Here is a 17,654-nt window from a genome sequence, read left to right as displayed (position 1 = left end):
CCGGGAAAAGGACCGGGATAAACACCGGGATGGGAGCCGGGATGGGAGCGGGGCCGGCGGGGCCGGGGGCGGGAACTGCGGGAACGCGGCCCCAGCCCCGCCCCGGCCCCGGAGCATCCCCGGGAGGGACCCGAAAACAGCAAAAAAACCCCAAAAACAGCAAAAAAACCCCAAAATCTGCAACGGGAGGGACCCGAAAACGGCACCGGGAGGGACCCCAAAAACGGCACCGAGAGGGACCCCAAAATCTGCAAAAAAACCCCCAAAATCTGCAACGGGAGGGACCCCAAAATCTGCAAAAAAAACCCCAAAATCCCCGGGAGGGACCCAAAACAGCACCGGGAGGAACCCCAAAATCTCCAAAAAAAACCCCAAAACCTGCACCGGGAGGGACCCAAAAAACGGCACCGGGAGGGACCCCAAAACCAGCAAAAAACCCCCAAAATCTGCAAAAAACCCCAAAATCCCCGGGAGGGACCCAAAAACGGCACCGGGAACCCCAAAATCTGCACCGAGAACCCCAAAATCCCCAAAAACCCCAAAATCCCCGGGAGGGACTCGAAATCTGCACCGGGAGGCACCCCAAAACCTGCAAAAAACCACCAAAATCTGAAAAAAACCCCCAAAACCTACAAAAAAACCCCAAAATCTGCACCGGGAGGGACCCCAAAACAGCACTGGGAGGGACCCCAAAAACGGCACCGGGAGGGACCCCAAAACCAGCAAAAAACCCCCAAAATCTGCAAAAACCCCCCAAAATCTGCACCGGGAGGGACCCCAAAATCTGCAAAAAACCCCAAAATCACTGGGAGGGACCCAAAAATGGCACCGGGAACCCCAAAATCTGCACCGAAAAACCCCAAAATCACCGGGAGGGACCCCAAAACCTGCAAAAAACCCCAAAATCTGCACCAGGAACCCCAAAATCTGTGGGGTGGGACCGGTCTGGGAACCCCAAAATCTGCAGGAAACCCCAAAATCTGTGGGAAACCCCAAACTTTGTGGGGTGGGACCAGTCCGGGAACCCCAAAATCCCCGGAAACCCCAAAATCCCCAGAAACCCCAAAATTTATGGGGTGGGATGGGTCTGGGAACCCCAAAATCTGCAGGAAACCCCAAAATCCCCAGAAACCCCAAACTTTGTGGGGTGGGACCAGTCCGGGAACCCCAAAATCCCCGGAAACCCCAAAATCCCCGGGAGGGACCCAAAATATCACCGGGAAACCCCAAAATTTCTGGGGTGGGATCAGTTTGGGAACCCCAAAATCTGCAGGAAACCCCAAAATCCCCAGAAACCCCAAACTTTGTGGGGTGGGAATGGTTTGGGGTGAGGGAACCCCAAATTGTTGGGATTTGGGGGCTTTTGGGGCCAAATCTGAGAATTTTGGGGATAAATTTCGGGGCTTTTGGGGCCCAATCCGAGAATTTTGGGGATGAATTTCGGGGGTTTTGAATCCCAGGAATTTGGGGCCGAATTTTAGGATTTTTGGGGCTGATTCTGGGAGTTTTGGGGCCAGATTTTGGGATTTTGTGGCTGAATGTGGGATTTGGGGGCCAAATTCCGGGATTTTGGGACTGAATCTGGAATTTTGGGGCGAAATTTTAGGATTTTGGGATCGAATCCAGGGTTTTGGGATGAATTTTGGGGTTTTGAGGCTGAATTCCAGGATTTTGGAGCTGAATCCAGCAATTTGGGGCCGAATTTTAGGATTTTGGGGCCGAATTCTGCGATTTTGAATTCCAGGATTTTGGGGTTGATTCTGGAGGTTTTGGGGCCGATTTTTGTTATTTTGGGGCCAAACCCGCTGATTTTGGGGCTGAATTTTAGGATTTTGGGGCTGAATTGGGGGTTTTGGGGTTGAATTTGGGGATTTTGGGGATGAATTTCAGGATTTTGGGGCCGGATCCGAGGTTTTGGGGCTGGATCCGGGGGTTTTGGGGCAGATTTTGGGGCCGGATCTGATGTTTTGGCGCTGAATCTCAGGATTTTGGGGCTGGATCTGAGGTTTTGGGGCTGAATTTGGGGATTTTGGGGCCGAATCTGGGGTTTTGGGGCTGAATTCGGGGGTTTTGGGGCCGGATCCGAGTTTTTGGGGCTGAATTTCAGGATTTTGGGGCCAGATCTGAGGTTTTGGGGCCGGATCCGAGTTTCTGGGGCTGAATTTGGGGATTTTGGGGCCAGATCCGAGTTTTTGGGGCTGAATTTGGGGATTTTGGGGCCGTCGCTGAGGAGGAGCAGCTGGAGCAGCATCTGGTGCCCTCCCCTTTTTGGGATTAAGGGGATTTGGGGATTTGGGGATTTGGGGATTTTGGGGATTTGGGGATTTTGGGAATCCCCGGTGACCTCGGCAATCCCGAACGCCCTTCCCGGCCCGGGGGAGCCGCAGGACCCGGGGAAAGGGACCCCGACCCCAAAGCCCGAACACAAACCCCAAAGCCTGAACCCCAAACCCCAAACCCTGAACCCCAAAGCCCGAACCCAAACGGGGCCAGGCCCCAAAGCCTGAACCCCAAACCCCAAATCCTGAGCCCTGAACCCCAAACCCTGAACCCTGAACCCCAAATGGGCCCAGACCCCAAAGCCTGAACCCAAATCCCAAATCCTGAACCCTGAACCCCAAACGGGGCCAGGCCCCAAAGCCTGAACCCCGAACCCCAAATCCTGAGCCCTGAACCCCAAACCCTGAGCCCCAAACCCTGAACCCCAAATCCTGAGCCCTGAACCCAAAACCCTGAACCCCAAAACCTGAGCCCCAGACCCCAAATGGGCGCAGACCCCAAACCCTGAACCCTGAATCCCAAACCCTGAGCCCTGAGTCCCAAACCCTGAACCCCAGACCCCAAAACCTGAACCCCAAACGGGCCCAGACCCCAAAACCTGAGCCCCAAATCCTGAGCCCTGAACCCCAAACCCTGAATCCCAAATCCTGAGCCCCAAATCCTGAACCCCAAACCCTCAATGGGCCCAGACCCCAAACCCTGAACCCCAGACCCTGAGCCCTGAGCCCTGAATCCCAAACCCTGAACCCCAAACCCCAAATGGGCCCAGACCCCAAACTCTGAGCCCCAAACAGGCCCAGACCCCAAACCCTGAACCCCAATCCTGAACCCTGAACTCCAAATCCTGAACCCCAAACGTGCCCAGATTCCAAACCCCAAACAGGCCCAGACCCCAAATCCTGAACCCTGAACCCCACACCCCAAATCCCAAATCCCCAATGGTCCCAAATCCCAAATCCTGAACTTCAGATCCTGAACCCCAAATCCTAAATCCTAAATCCTGAACCCCAAACCCCAAATTCCGAATCCTAAACCCCAATCACATCCCAAAAACCCCAAACTCCAAGCCCCAAATCCCAAAAACCCCAAATCCCAAAAATCCCAAACCCCAAAAATCCCAGAAACCCCAAATGCCAAAAATCCCAAATCCCAAAATCCCCAAACCCTGAATCCCAATTCCCAAAAATCCCAAAATCCCCAAATCCTGAATCCCAATTCCTAAAAATCCCAATTCCCAAAAATCCCAAGTCCCAAATCCCAAAAACCCCAAATCCCAAACCCCAAACCCCAAAAACCCCAAAACCCCAAAAGCCCCAAAACCCTGGGGCCGTTCCCTTCCCAATCCCGGGACCCTGGGTGCGTTTTCCTTCAGGAATTTTTGGGGGAAAATTTGGGAATTTCAGGAATTTTGTGGGATTTTTCTGGGATTTTTTTGGGATTCTTTTGGGATTTCCAGGAAGAAGCAGCGTGGGGGGAGGGATTTGGGATTTTCCAGGGGGGAACTCGGATCCTGCTTTTCCCTTCCCTGCCTCATCCCAGAATTCCCAAAATTCCCAAAATTCCGGCGTTTTCCCATGGCTGGAAACCCCAATTCCCAAATTTCCCCTTTTTTTTTTTTCCTGTGAATTTTCCCCAAATTTCCCAAATTTTTTAGGGAATTTTCCCCAGATTCCCCAATTTTTCCCATGAATTTTCCCCAAAATTCCCATTTTTTCCCAGGGAATCGTTCCTGATTTTTGGGATCTTTTTTTCCCAGGAATTTTTCCCAATTTCCCAGGCTCTACCCTCATTTTTATGGATTTATCCCAATTTTCCAGGGATTTATTCCCAATTTTCCTGGGATTTCTCCCAATTTTCCAGCATTTCTCCCAAGTTTCCTGGGATTTCTCCCAATTTTCCAGGCTCTGTCCCAGTTTTTATGGGTTTATTCCAGTTTTCCAGGCTCTATCCCAATTTTCCCAGCGTTATCCCAGTTTTTATGGGTTTATACCAAATTTTCCAGGATTTATTCCCAATTTTCCAGTCTCTATCATTTTTTTCCAGCCTTTATCCCACTTTCCCAGGATTTATCCCACTTTCCCAGGATTTATTCCCAATTTTCCAGCCTCTATCCCAGTTTTTATTGATCTATCCCAGTTTTCCAGGATTTATTCCCAATTTTCCAGGCTCTATCCCAATTTTCCAGGATTTCTCCCACTTTTCCAGCCTTTATCCTTGTTTTTATGGATTTATTCCTAATTTTCCAGGATTTATTCCCAGTTTTCCAGCCTTTCTCCCACTTTTAATTCCCTTTTTCCTTTCAAGCCCTCAGCCAGGCCAGTTCCCAACATTCCAGGAGGGAAAAGATCCCAAAGATCCCAAATTTCCCCAAATGCCACCTGCAAATCCTCGGGAAAAGGAGCAAAATCCTGGCCTGGAGCTGAGGCAGGAATAAAATCCGGGAGAGAACCAAAATTCCAGGGATTTTTTGGGAATATTTGTAGAATTTCCTCAGCATTCCAAAGGAATTTGGGCTTTTCCAGGTGCGGAATTTGGGATTTTTTGGGGATTTAAAATAAAAATTCCCAAAAATGCTGGGAATTCTGGCTCCTGAAATTTGGGAATTCTCGGATTCCTTGGAATTCTGGGAATCTTCCCCATCCTGATTTTTCCTAATTTTTCCCAATTTTCCTGGATTTCCCTCAATTTTCCCTGATTTTTTTCTGGATTTTTCCCAATTTTCCTGGATTTGTTTCCTGATTCTCTCCTGTTTTCCCTGAATTTTCCCAATTTTTCCCATCTTTTCCTGATTTTTCCAGATTTTTTCCCTGATTTTTCTGCATTTATTCCCTGAAATTTTCCCCCAATTTTTCCATATTTTCCCCCAATTCCCCCCAGATTTCCCCCAATTTTTCCCCCAATGTTCCCGGCTCTTTTCCCGGATTTTCCCTGATTTTCCTCTGATTTTTCTGCATTCATTTCCCCAAATATTCCCCAATTTTTCCATGTTTTTTCCCTAAATTTCTCTGATGTTTTCCCCAATTTCCCCCCAGATATTTCCTGAATATTTTCCTGATTTTCCCACCAATTTTCCCTGATTTTTCCTGATTTTTCCCAGTTTTTTCCCCATTTCCCCTGAGATATTTCCTGAATTTTTCCCCGATTTTTCCCCAATTCCCCTCCCCCCCGAATTTTCCCACATTTTTCCCAGATTTTTCTGATTTTTTTCCCTGATTTTCTTCCCTAATTTTCCCCCCAGTTTTTCTTGGATTTCCCCCCCCAGTTTTCCCCCATTTTTTTCCATATTTTCCCGAGATTTTTCTAATTTTTTCCGAATTTCCCCCCCAGTTTTTCCTGGATTTTCCCAGGATTTTTCCCTGATTTTTCCCAAATTTCCCTGGATTTTTCCCAATGTCTCCCAGATTTTTTCTCTGATTTTTCCCCAATTTTTCACAATTCTTCCCAGATTTTGATGAATATTTTCCCCAATTTTTCCCTGATTTCCCCCCCTTTTTTCCCCATATTTTCCCCATATTTTTCCCATTTTTCAGCATTTTTTTTCCAATTTTTCCCAGATTTTCCCAGGATTCCAATTTTTCTCCTGATTTTCACACAGTATTTTTTCCCCAATATTCCCCAGAATTTCCCCCCAATTTTTCCATATTTTCCCAATGTTTTCCCCAATTTTTCCCCAATTTCCCCCCAATTTTCCCAGCTCTTTTCCCTGATTTTTCCTAATTTTCCTCTGATTTTTCTGTATTTATTCACTGAAATTTCCCCCCAATTTTTCCATATTTTCCCAATGTTTTCCCCCAATTTCCCCCAAATTTTTCCCCAATTTTTTCCCCAATTTCCCCCAATTTTCTCAGCTCATTTCCCTGATTTTCCCCAATTTTCTTCTGATTTTTCTGCATTCATTCCCCCAAATATTCCCCAATTTTTCCACATTTTTCCCCCAATTTCTCTGATTTCCCCCCAATTTCCCTCCCTCTATATTTTTCCAGATTTTCCCCCATTTTCCGTATTTTTCCCAATTTCCCCCAATTTTCCCAGCTCATTTCCCTGATTTTCCCCAATTTTCCTCTGATTTTTCTGCATTTATTCCCTGAAATATTCCCCAAGTTTTCCATATTTTCCCCCAATTCCCCCCCAGATTTCCCCCAATTTTTTCCCAATTTCCCCAAATTTTCCCCAAATTTTTCCCCAATTTCCCCCAATTATTTCCCCCATTTTTCCCCCAATTTCCCTCAATTTTTCCCCAATTTCCCCACCTCCTTTCCCTGATTTTTCCTAATTTTCCTCTGATTTTTCTGCATTTATTCCCCCAAATATTCCCAAATTTTTCCCAATTTTTTCCCAATGCGTTCCCCACTTCCCCCCAATTCCCCCCCAGATTTCCCCCAATTCTTTCCCCAATTTCCCCCAATTCTTTCCCCAATTTCCCCAATTATTTCCCCAGTTTCCCCCAAATTTTCCCCAATTTTCCCCAATTTTCCCCCAATTTTTTCCCCAATTTTCCCCCAATTTTTCCCCAATTTTCCTCCAATTATTTCCCCAATTTCCTCCATTTTTTCCCCATTCCCCCCAGATTTCCCCCAAAATTTTCCCCAATTTTTCCCCAATTTTCCCAGCTCTTTTCCCCAATTTTGTCAGCTCATTTCCCTGATTTTCCCCAATTTTTTCCCCAATTCTTTCCCCAATTTCCCCCAATTTTTTCTCCAATTTCCCCCAATTATTTCCCCAATTTCCCCCAATTTTTCCCCCATTTCCCCCCAATTTCCCCAATTTTGTCTCCAATTTCCCCCAATTTTTCCCAAATTTCTCCCCAATTTCCCCCAATTCTTTCCCCAATTTTTTTCCCAATTTTTCCCCAATTTCCCCCAATTTTTCCCCAATTTCCCCCAATTATTTCCCCAGTTTCCCCCAATTTTTCCCCAATTTTTCCCCAATTTCCCCCAATTTTTCTCCAATTTCCCCCAATTTTTTCCCCAATTATTTCCCCAATTTCCCCCAATTTTTTCCCCAATTCTCCCCAGATTTCCCCAAAATTTCCCCAATTTTTTCCCAATTTTTCCTCAATTTCTCCCAATTTTTCCCAGCTCTTTTCCCCAATTTTGCCCCAATTTCCCCCAGTTTTCCCCCAATTATATCTCAAATTTCCCCCAATTTTTCCCAATTTTTCCCCAATTTTTTTCCCAATTTCCCCCAATTTTTCCCCCAATTTTTTCCCCAGTTTCTCCCAAATTTTCCCCAATTTTCCCAATTTTTTCCCCAATTTCCCCCAAATTCTCCCTGATTTTTCCCCAATTTCCCCCAATTATTTCCCCATTTTTCCCCCAATTTCTCCCAATTTTTTCCTAATTCCCCTCAATATTTCCCCAATTCCCCCCAATTATTTCCCCAATTTCCCCCAATTTTTCCCCAATTTTTTCCCCAATTTTTCCCCCAATTTTTCCCCCAATTTTTCCCCAGTTTCTCCCAAATTTTCCCCCATTCCCCCCAATTTTTTCCCCAATTTTCCCCTCAGTTTTTCCCCAATTCCCCCAATTTTTTCCCCAATTTTTTCCCCAATTTTTTCCCCAATTTTTTCCCCAATTTTTTCCCCAATTTTCCCCCCAATTTTGTCTCCAATTTCCCCCAAATTTTTCCCAATTTTTTCCCCAATTTTTCCCCAATTTCCCCAATTTTTTCACAATTTTTCCCCCATTTTTCCCTAATTTTTCCCAATTTCCCTCCGTTTTTCCTGCATTTATTCCCCCAAATTTCCCCAAATTTCCCCATTTTCTCCCCAAATTTCTCTGATTTTTTTCTCCCCGCCATTTTCCCAGACTTTTCCCCCATTTTCCGTCTTTTTCCCAATTTCCCCGTTTTTCTCCCCAATTTTCCCCCAGGGCTCTGTGGCTGCTGTGGGGCTCTGAGGCCCCGCTACAAACGCCTGGTGGACAACATCTACCCCGAGGACCCTGAGGTGGGATTTGGGGTGAAAAACGGGGATTTTGGGCAAAAAATGGGGATTTTGGGGTGAAAAATGGGGATTTTGGGATGGACAACATCTACCCTGAGGACCCTGAGGTGGGGATTTTGGGGTGAAAAACGGGGATTTTGGGCAAAAATGGGGATTTGGGGATGGACAACATCTACCCTGAGGATCCTGAGGTGGGATTTGGGGTGAAAAACGGGGATTTTGGGCAAAAATGGGGATTTTGGGGATGGACAACATCTACCCCGAGGACCCTGAGGTGGGATTTGGGGTGAAAAATGGGGATTTTGGGCAAAAAATGGGGATTTTGGGATGGACAACATCTACCCTGAGGATCTTGAGGTGGGGATTTGGGGTGAAAAATGGGGATTTTGGGCAAAAAATGGGGATTTTGGGATGGACAACATCTACCCTGAGGACCCTGAGGTGGGGATTTGGGGTGAAAAATGGGGATTTTGGGGTGAAAAACGGGGATTTTGGGCAAAAAATGGGGATTTTGGGATGGACAACATCTACCCTGAGGATCCTGAGGTGGGGATTTGGGGTGAAAAATGGGGATTTTGGGCAAAAATGGGGATTTTGGGCAAAAAATGGGGATTTTGGGATGGACAACATCTACCCTGAGGATCCTGAGGTGGGGATTTTGGGTAAAAAATGGGGATTTTGGGCAAAAAATGGGGATTTGGGGCAAAAAATGGGGATTTTGGGATGGACAACATCTACCCTGAGGATCCTGAGGTGGGGATTTGGGGTGAAAAACGGGGATTTTGGGCAAAAATTGGGGATTTTGGGCAAAAAATGGGGATTTTGGGATGGACAACATCTACCCTGAGGATCCTGAGGTGGGGATTTTGGGGTGAAAAATGGGGATTTTGGGCAAAAAATGGGGATTTTGGGGTGATTTGGGATGGACAACATCGAGCCCGAGGACCCTGAGGTGGGATTTTGGGGTGAAAAACGGGGATTTTGGGCAAAAAATGGGGATTTTGGGATGGACAACATCTACCCCGAGGACCCTGAGGTGGGGAAATATTGGGGTAAAAAACGGGGATTTTGGGCAAAAATGGGGATTTTGGGATGGACAACATCTACCCCGAGGACCCTGAGGTGGGGATTTGGGGTGAAAAATGGGGATTTTGGGCAAAAATGGGGATTTTGGGAAGGACAACATCTACCCTGAGGATCCTGAGGTGGGGATTTGGGGTGAAAAATGGGGATTTTGGGCAAAAAATGGGGATTTTGGGCAAAAAATGGGGATTTTGGGATGGACAACATCTACCCTGAGGATCCTGAGGTGGGAATTTGGGGTGAAAAACGGGGATTTTGGGCAAAAAATGGGGATTTTGGGCAAAAAATGGGGATTTTGGGATGGACAACATCTACCCCGAGGACCCTGAGGTGGGATTTTGGGGTGAAAAATGGGGATTTTGGGCAAAAAATGGGGATTTTGGGGCTTTTTGGGGCTTTTTGGGGTTATTGGGGATGGACAACATCTACCCTGAGGATCCTGAGGTGGGGATTTTGGGGTAAAAATGGGGATTTTGGGCAAAAATGGGGATTTTGGGGCTTTTTGGGGATGGACAACATCGACCCGAGGATCCTGAGGTGGGGATTTTGGGGTGAAAAACGGGGATTTGGGGCAAAAAATGGGGATTTTGGGGCTTTTAGGGGTTATATGGGGTTTGGGGATGGACAACATCTACCCCGAGGATCCTGAGGTGGGGAAATATTGGGGTGAAAAATGGGGATTTTGGGGCAAAAAATGGTGATTTTGGGGCTTTTTGGGGTTTTATGGGGTTTGGGGATGGACAACATCGACCCTGAGGACCCCGAGGTGGGGATTTTGGGGTGAAAAACGGGGATTTTGGGGCTTTTTGGGGTCTGGGGATGGACAACATCTACCCCAAGGACCCCAAGGTGGGGATTTGGGGCAAAAAACGGCAATTTTGGGATTTTTGGGCTTTCTGGGGTTTGGGATTTGGGAGATTTGGGATTTTGGGATTTTTGGGGGTTTGAGGTTTGGAATTTTTGGGGTTTTGGGGTTTGGAGTTTAAGGATTTGGGGGTTGGGGAATTTGGGGTTTGGCGTTTGGGGATTTTGGGGTCTGGGGATGGATGGACAACATCGACCCCGAGGACCCCAAGGTGCAAAATTATGGGGCAAAAAATGAGGATTTTGGGCTTTTTGGGGTTTTTGGGGTTTGGGCAATTTGGGATTTGGGAATTGGGTTTTGGGGTTTGGAATTTTTGAGGTTTGGAATTTGGGGTTTGGGTTTTGGGGTTTTTGGGGTTTGGGATGGAGGGACAACATCGACCCCGAGGACCCCGAGGTGGGAATTTGGGATTTTGGGGTTTTTGGGATTTGGGATTTTTGGGATTCGGGGTTTGGGGATTTGGCATTGGGGGCTTTGAGATTTTGGGGGTTTGGGATTTGGGGCTTTTTGGGGTTTTTGGGGTTTTTGGTGTTTGGGATGGATGGACAACATCAACCCCAGGGACCCCGAGGGGGGAATTTGGGGTTTGGGGGGAATTTGGGGGTTTTGGGATTTGGGGTTTGAGGATTTGGAGATTTGGGATTTTGGGTTTTGGGATGCGGGATTTGGGGTTTGGGATTTGGGGTTTGGGCTTTGGAGTTTGGGATGATTTGTGTTTTGGGATTTGGGGGCTGGAGTTTGGGATTTGGGGTTTGGGATGTGGGTTTTGGGCTTTGGGATTTGGGGTTTGGGATGATTTGTGGTTTGGGATTTGGAGGCTGGAGTTTGGGATTTGGGGATTTGGGATTTGGGGTTTGAGGATTTGGAGATCTGGGATTTTGGGTTTTGGGATGCGGGATTTGGGATGCAGGATTTGGGATGCAGGGTTTGGGATGCAGGATTTGGGGTTTGGGATGCGGGATTTGGGATTTGGGATTTGGGGTTTGGGATTTGGGGTTTGGGATGTGGGATTTGGGATGCGGGATTTGGGGTTTGGGATGATTTGTGTTTTGGGATTTGGGGGCTGGAGTTTGGGATTTGGGGTTTGGGATGCGGGGTTTGGGATGTGGGATGTGGGATTTGGGGTTTGGGATTTGGGGTTTGGGATTTGGGCTTTGGGATTTGGGATTTGGGGTTTGGGATGATTTGTGTTTTGGGATTTGGGGATTTGGGATTTGGGATGATCCGAGATTCTGGGCCAGTTTGGGGGTTTGAGGTTTGGGGTTTTGCTGTCTGGAATGTTGGAGCCTGGGGTTTGGGGTTTGGGGATTTAGGGCGTGGCTCTTCCCACTGCTCCCGTCGCTGTCATTCCCGGTATTCCCGACGCCATTCCCGCTGTTATTCCCCTTTTTATTCCCGTTTTTACTCCCGTTTTCATTCCCGTTTTCATTCCCCTTTTCATTCCCATTTTTATTCCCATCTTTATTCCCGTTTTTATTCCCCTTTTCATTCCCATTTTTCCCCAGCAAGGCTTAGTGAACTCCAACATGGAGTAGCTCTGTTCCCATTCCCATTATTCCTCTTTCCATTCCCATTTTCCCATTTTTTTTCCCCATTTTTCCAGGAGGGCCTGGTTAAATCCAACATGGACAAGCTGCGTTCCCATTCCCGTTATTCCCGTTTTTATTCCCATTTTTTTCCCCATTTTCTGGGAGGGTCTGGTTAAATCCAACATGGACAAGCTGCGTTCCCATTCCCGTTATTCCCGTTTTTATTCCCATTTTTTTCCCCATTTTTCCAGGAGGACCTGGTTAAATCCAGCATGGACAAGCTGCGTTCCCATTCCCGTTATTCCCGTTTTTATTCCCATTTTTCCCATTTTCATCCCCATTTTCCCTGTTTTTCCCCTCAGGAGGGCCTGGTTAAATCCAACATGGAGAAGCTGTGTTCCCATTCCCGTTATTCCCATTTTTCCCATTTTTATTCCCATTTTTATTCCCATTTTTCCCATTTTTATTCCCATTTTTATTCCCATTTTTCCCATTTCAGGAGGGTTTAGCCAAGTCCAACACGGAGAAGCTCTGTTCCCATTTTTCCCATTTTTATTCCCTATTTTATCCCTGTTTTTCCCCCCAGGAAGGTTTGGTGAAGTCCAACATGGAGAAGCTCTGTTCCCATTTTTCCCATTTTCCCTGTTTTTCTCCTCATTTTCCCTGTTTTTCATTCCCATTTTCCCTGTTTTTCATTCCCATTTTCCCTGTTTTTCCCCTCAGGAGGGCCTGGTTAAATCCAACATGCAGAAGCTCTGTTCCCATCCCCATTTTCATTCGCATTTTTCCCATTATTTCCCATTTTCCCCATCCCAGGAAGGCCTGGTTAAATCCAACATGGAGAAGCTGTGTTCCCATTCCCGTTATCCCCATTTTCATTCCCATTTTCCCTGTTTTCCATTCCCATTTTCCAGGAAGGTTTAGTGAAGTCCAACATGGAGAAGCTGTGTTCCCATTCCCGTTATCCCTGTTTTTCATTCCCATTTTCCCTGTATTTCATTCCCATTTTTTCCCATTCCTGGAGGGCCTGGTGAAGTCCAACATGGACAAGCTCTGTTCCCATTCCCGTTATCCCTGTTTTTATTCCCATGTTTCCCAGGAAGGTTTGGTGAAGTCCAACATGGACAAGCTCTGTTCCCATTCCTGTTATCCCTGTTTTTCCCATTTTCATTCCCATTTTCACTCCCATTTTCTCCCCAGGAAGGCCTGGTTAAATCCAACATGGAGAAGCTGTGTTCCCATTCCCGTTATTCCCATTTTCATTCCCATTTTCCCTGTTTTTCCCCTCAGGAGGGTCTCGTTAAATCCAACATGGAGAAGCTCTGTTCCCATCCCCATTTTGATTCCCATTTTCCCCATCCTTCCCAGGAAGGTTTGGTGAAGTCCAACATGGAGAAGCTGTGTTCCTGTTCCCATCCCCATTTTCATTCGTGTTTTCCCTGTTTTTCCCCATGGTTTTTTCCCCATCTTTCCCAGGAAGGTTTGGTGAAGTCCAACATGGAGAAGCTCTGTTCCCATTCCCGTTATCCCCGTTTTCATTCCCATTTTCCCTGTTTTTCCCCTCAGGAAGGTTTGGTGAAGTCCAACATGGAGAAGCTGTGTTCCCATTCCTGTTATCCCCATTTTCATTCCCATTTTTCCCATTATTTCCCTGTTTTTCCCCTCAGGAAGGCCTGGTTAAATCCAACATGCAGAAGCTGTGTTCCCATCCCCATTTTCATTCCCATTTTCCCTGTTTTTCCCCTCAGGAAGGTTTAGTAAAGTCCAACATGCAGAAGCTCTGTTCCCATTCCCGTTATCCCTGTTTTTATTCCCATTTTCCCCATTCCAGGAAGGCCTGGTGAAGTCCAACATGGAGAAGCTGTGTTCCCATTTTTCCCATTATTTCCCATTTTTCCCATTTTCCCCACGTTTCCCAGGAAGGCCTGGTTAAATCCAACATGGAGAAGCTGACGTTCCCATTCCCATTTTCCCTGTTTTTATTCCCATTTTCCAGGAGGGCCTGGTTAAGTCCAACATGGACAAGCTGTGTTCCCATTCCCATTTTCATTCCCATTTTCATTCCCATCTTTTTCAGGAGGGATTAGTAAAGTCCAACATGGAGAAGCTGTGTTCCCATCCCCGTTATTCCCATTTTCATTCCCATTTTCCCTGTTTTCCCAGGAAGGCCCGGTGAAGTCCAACATGGAGAAGCTGTGTTCCTGTTCCCATTCCTATTTTCATTCCCATTTTTCCCATTATTTCCCATTTTCCCCATCTTTCCCAGGAAGGTTTGGTGAAGTCCAACATGGAGAAGCTGTGTTCCCATTTTTCCCATTATTTCCCATTTTTCCCATTTTCCCCATGTTTCCCCCCAGGAGGGATTGGTTAAATCCAACATGGAGAAGCTGTGTTACCATTCCCGTTATCCCTGGTTTTCCCCCCATGTTTCCCCTCAGGAGGGCCTGGTGAAGTCCAACATGGAGAAGCTGTGCTCCCATCCCCGTTTTGATTCCCATTTTCCCTGTTTTTCCCATTTTCATTCCCAGTTTCCCTGTTTTTATTCCCATTTTCCCCATTCCAGGAAGGTCTGGTGAAGTCCAACATGGAGAAGCTGTGTTCCTGTTCCCATTCCCATTTTCATTCCCATTTTTCCCATTATTTCCCCTTTTCATTCCCATTTTCCCCCTCAGGAGGGTCTGGTTAAATCCAACATGCAGAAGCTGTGTTCCCATTCCCGTTATCCCTGTTTTTATTCCCATTTTCCCCATTCCAGGAGGGATTAGTGAAGTCCAACATGGAGAAGCTGTGTTCCCATTCCCGTTATCCCTGTTTTTATTCCCTGTTTTTCCCCTCAGGAGGGATTAGTGAAGTCCAACATGGAGAAGCTGTGTTCCCATTCCCGTTATCCCTGTTTTCATTCCCATTTTCCCCATTCCAGGAGGGATTAGTAAAGTCCAACATGGAGAAGCTCTGTTCCCATTCCCATTTTCCCTGTTTTTCCCCTCAGGAGGGATTAGTAAAGTCCAACATGGAGAAGCTGACGTTCTACGCGCTGTCGGCCCCGGAGAAGCTCGACCGCATCGGCGCCTACCTGAGCGAGCGCCTGACGCGCGATGTGGCCCGGCACCGATACGGGTGCGTCAGTGCGTGGGGGCGTGGGTGCGTGGGGAAAGGGGAGCGTGAGTGGGTGCGTGGGTGTGTGGGTGGGTGTGTGGGTGGGTACGTGTGTGCGTGGGTGCGTGGGTGGGTGCGTGGGTGCGTGTGTGGGTGCGTGGGTGGGTGCGTGGGAGCATGGGTGCGTGGGTGGGTGCGTGGGTGCGTGGGTGGGTGCGTGGGTGGGTGCGTGTGTGGGTGCGTGGGTGGGTGCGTGGGTGGGTGCGTGGGTGGGTGCGTGGGTGCGTGGGTGGGTGCATGGGTGTGTGGGTGCGTGGGTGGGTGTGTGGGTGGGTGCGTGCGTGGGTGCTGGGTGGGTCCCTGGGTGGGTGCATGGGTGGGTGCGTGGGTGCGTGCGTGGGTGGGTGCGTGGGTGCGTGCGTGGGTGGGTGCGTGGGTGTGTGCGTGGGTGCATGGGTGCGTGGGTGCGTGGGTGGGTGTGTGGGTGTGTGGGTGTGTGGGTGGGTGCGTGGGTGCGTGGGTGTGTGCGTGGGTGGGTGGGTGCGTGGGTGCGTGGGTGGGTGCGTGGGTGGGTGTGTATGGGGTCGTGCGTGGGTGGGCAGAGCACAGGGGCAGATCCCAAACCGGAGCCCCCGGGACTCCCCTCGGACGCTCCCGGCTCTCACACAGACCCCGGCTCCCTCCAGGCTCCCCCGATTCCCATCCGAAATTCCAACTTTCCCTTCCCCGAATTCCTGACATCCCAGATTCCGTTTCCCTGAATCCCTTCCCAAATTCCCTTCCCAACTTCCCAAATTCCCTTATTTCCAAATTCCCAGATTCCCTTCCCAAATTCCCTTCCCAGATTTCCTTTCCCAGATTCCCAAACTCCCTTCCCCAATTCCCAGTCTCAGACTCCCAAATTCCCAAATTCCCTTCCCTGAATCCCTTCCAAAATTCCCTTTCCTAAATCCCTTCCCAGATTTGCTCCCTAAATCCCTTCCCAAGTTCCCGGCTTCCCAAATTCCCTTATGTCCAATTTCCCTGATTCCCTTCCCAAATTCCCTTATTTACAAATTCCCAAATTCCCTTCCCAAATTCCCTTCCCAGATTCCCTCCCCTGAATCCCTTCCCCAATTCCCTTCCCAACTTCCCAAATTCCCTTATTTCCAATTTCCCAGGTTCCCTTCCCAGATTTCCTTTCCCAGATTCCCAAATTCCCTGCCCTAAATCCCTTCCCCAATTCCCGAATTCCCTTCCCAAATTCCCAGTCTCAGACTCCCAAATTCCCAAATTCCCTTCCCTAAATCCATACCCAAATTCCCAAGTTCCCAGACTCCCAAATTCCCAGATTCCCTTCCCTACATCCATACCCAAATTCCCAGTCCGAGACTCCCAAATTCCCAAATTCCCTTCCCTACATCCAGTCCCAAATTCCCAGATTCCCTAAATCCCTTCCCGAATTCCCAAATTGCTTTCCCAGATTTCTTGCCCTGAATCCAGCCAAAAACTCCTGAATTCCCAGATTCCCGAAATCCATTCCCAAATCCCCTTCCCTAAATTCCTTCCCATCCCAGGGCAGGCTTTATCCCGGGATAACCCATCCCAGGACAGGCTTTATCCCAGGACAACCCATTCCAGGGCAGGCTTTATCCCGGGATAACCCATCCCAGGGCAGGATTTATCCCAGGATAACCCCTCATGGGTTATATTTTATCCCAGGATAACCCATCCCAGGACAGGGTTTATCCCAGGATAACCCATCCCAGGACAGGCTTTATCCCGGGATAACCCCTCATGGATCATATTTATCCTGGGATAACCCATCCCAGGACAGGGTTTATCCCAGGATAACCCCTCATGGGTGATATTTCATCCTGAGATATCCCCTCACGGGTGATATTTTATCCTGGGATAACCCATCCCAGGACAGGGTTTATCCCAGGACAACCCATCCCAGGACAGGGTTTATCCCAGGATAACCCATCACGGGTGATATTTTATCCTGGGATAACCCATCCCAGGACAGGATTTATCCCAGGATAACCCCTCACGGGTTATATTTTATCCCAGGATAACCCATCCCAGGACAGGCTTTATCCCGGGATAACCCATCATGGATCATATTTATCCTGGGATAACCCATCCCAGGACAGGGTTTATCCCAGGATAACCCCTCAGGGGTGATATTTTATCCCAGGATATCTGATCATGGATGATATTTTATCCTGGGATAAGCCCTCACGGGTGATATTTTATCCCAGGATATCTGATCATGGCTGATATTTTGTCCCAGGATAATCCCTCACGGGTGATATTTTATCCTGGGACAAGCCCTCACAGGTGATATTTTGTCCCAGGATAAGCTCTCATGGGTGATATTTTGTCCCAGGATATCTGATCATGGATCATATTTTATCCCGGGATAACCCCTCAGGGATGTTATTTTGTCCCGGGATAACCCATCATGGATTACATTTTATCCCAGGATTACCCATCACGGGTGATATTTTATCCCAGGATAACCCATCCCAGGACAGGATTTATCCCAGGATAACCCCTCATGGATTATATTTTATCCCAGGATAACCCCTCATGGGTGATATTTTATCCCGGGATAACCCATCCCAGGACAGGATTTATCCCAGGCCAAGCCATCACGGGTGCCATTCTGTGCCAGAATATCTGATCATGGATGATATTTTATCCCAGGATATCTGATCATGGGTGATACTTTATCCTGGGATATCTGATCATGGGTGATATTTTGTCCCGGGATAACCCCTCACGGGTGACATTTTGTCCTGGGCCAAGGCCTCAGGGGTGCCATTCTGTGCCAGGATATCTGATAATGGATGATATTTTGTCCTGGGATATC

The 17,654-nt window shown here is 47.9% G+C and overlaps 1 protein-coding gene across 1 annotated transcript in view; it reads left to right on the top strand.

The window, feature by feature from the left end:
- EFR3B (EFR3 homolog B) overlaps nt 1–17,654 on the top strand; it is a 113,991-nt gene that overhangs the window by 194 nt on the left and 96,143 nt on the right. Inside the window, exons 2-3 of the mRNA XM_077176372.1 lie at nt 8,088–8,227; nt 14,691–14,818. Coding sequence (XP_077032487.1) covers nt 8,088–8,227; nt 14,691–14,818 — 268 coding nt within the window. The remainder of the gene's footprint in view (nt 1–8,087; nt 8,228–14,690; nt 14,819–17,654) is intronic.

Source organism: Agelaius phoeniceus, chromosome 3 (assembly GCF_051311805.1).
Source record: "Agelaius phoeniceus isolate bAgePho1 chromosome 3, bAgePho1.hap1, whole genome shotgun sequence".
NCBI lineage: Eukaryota > Metazoa > Chordata > Aves > Passeriformes > Icteridae > Agelaius > Agelaius phoeniceus.
Note: the sequence above shows the minus strand (reverse complement) of the source record. Positions and strands in the feature narration are given on the sequence as shown.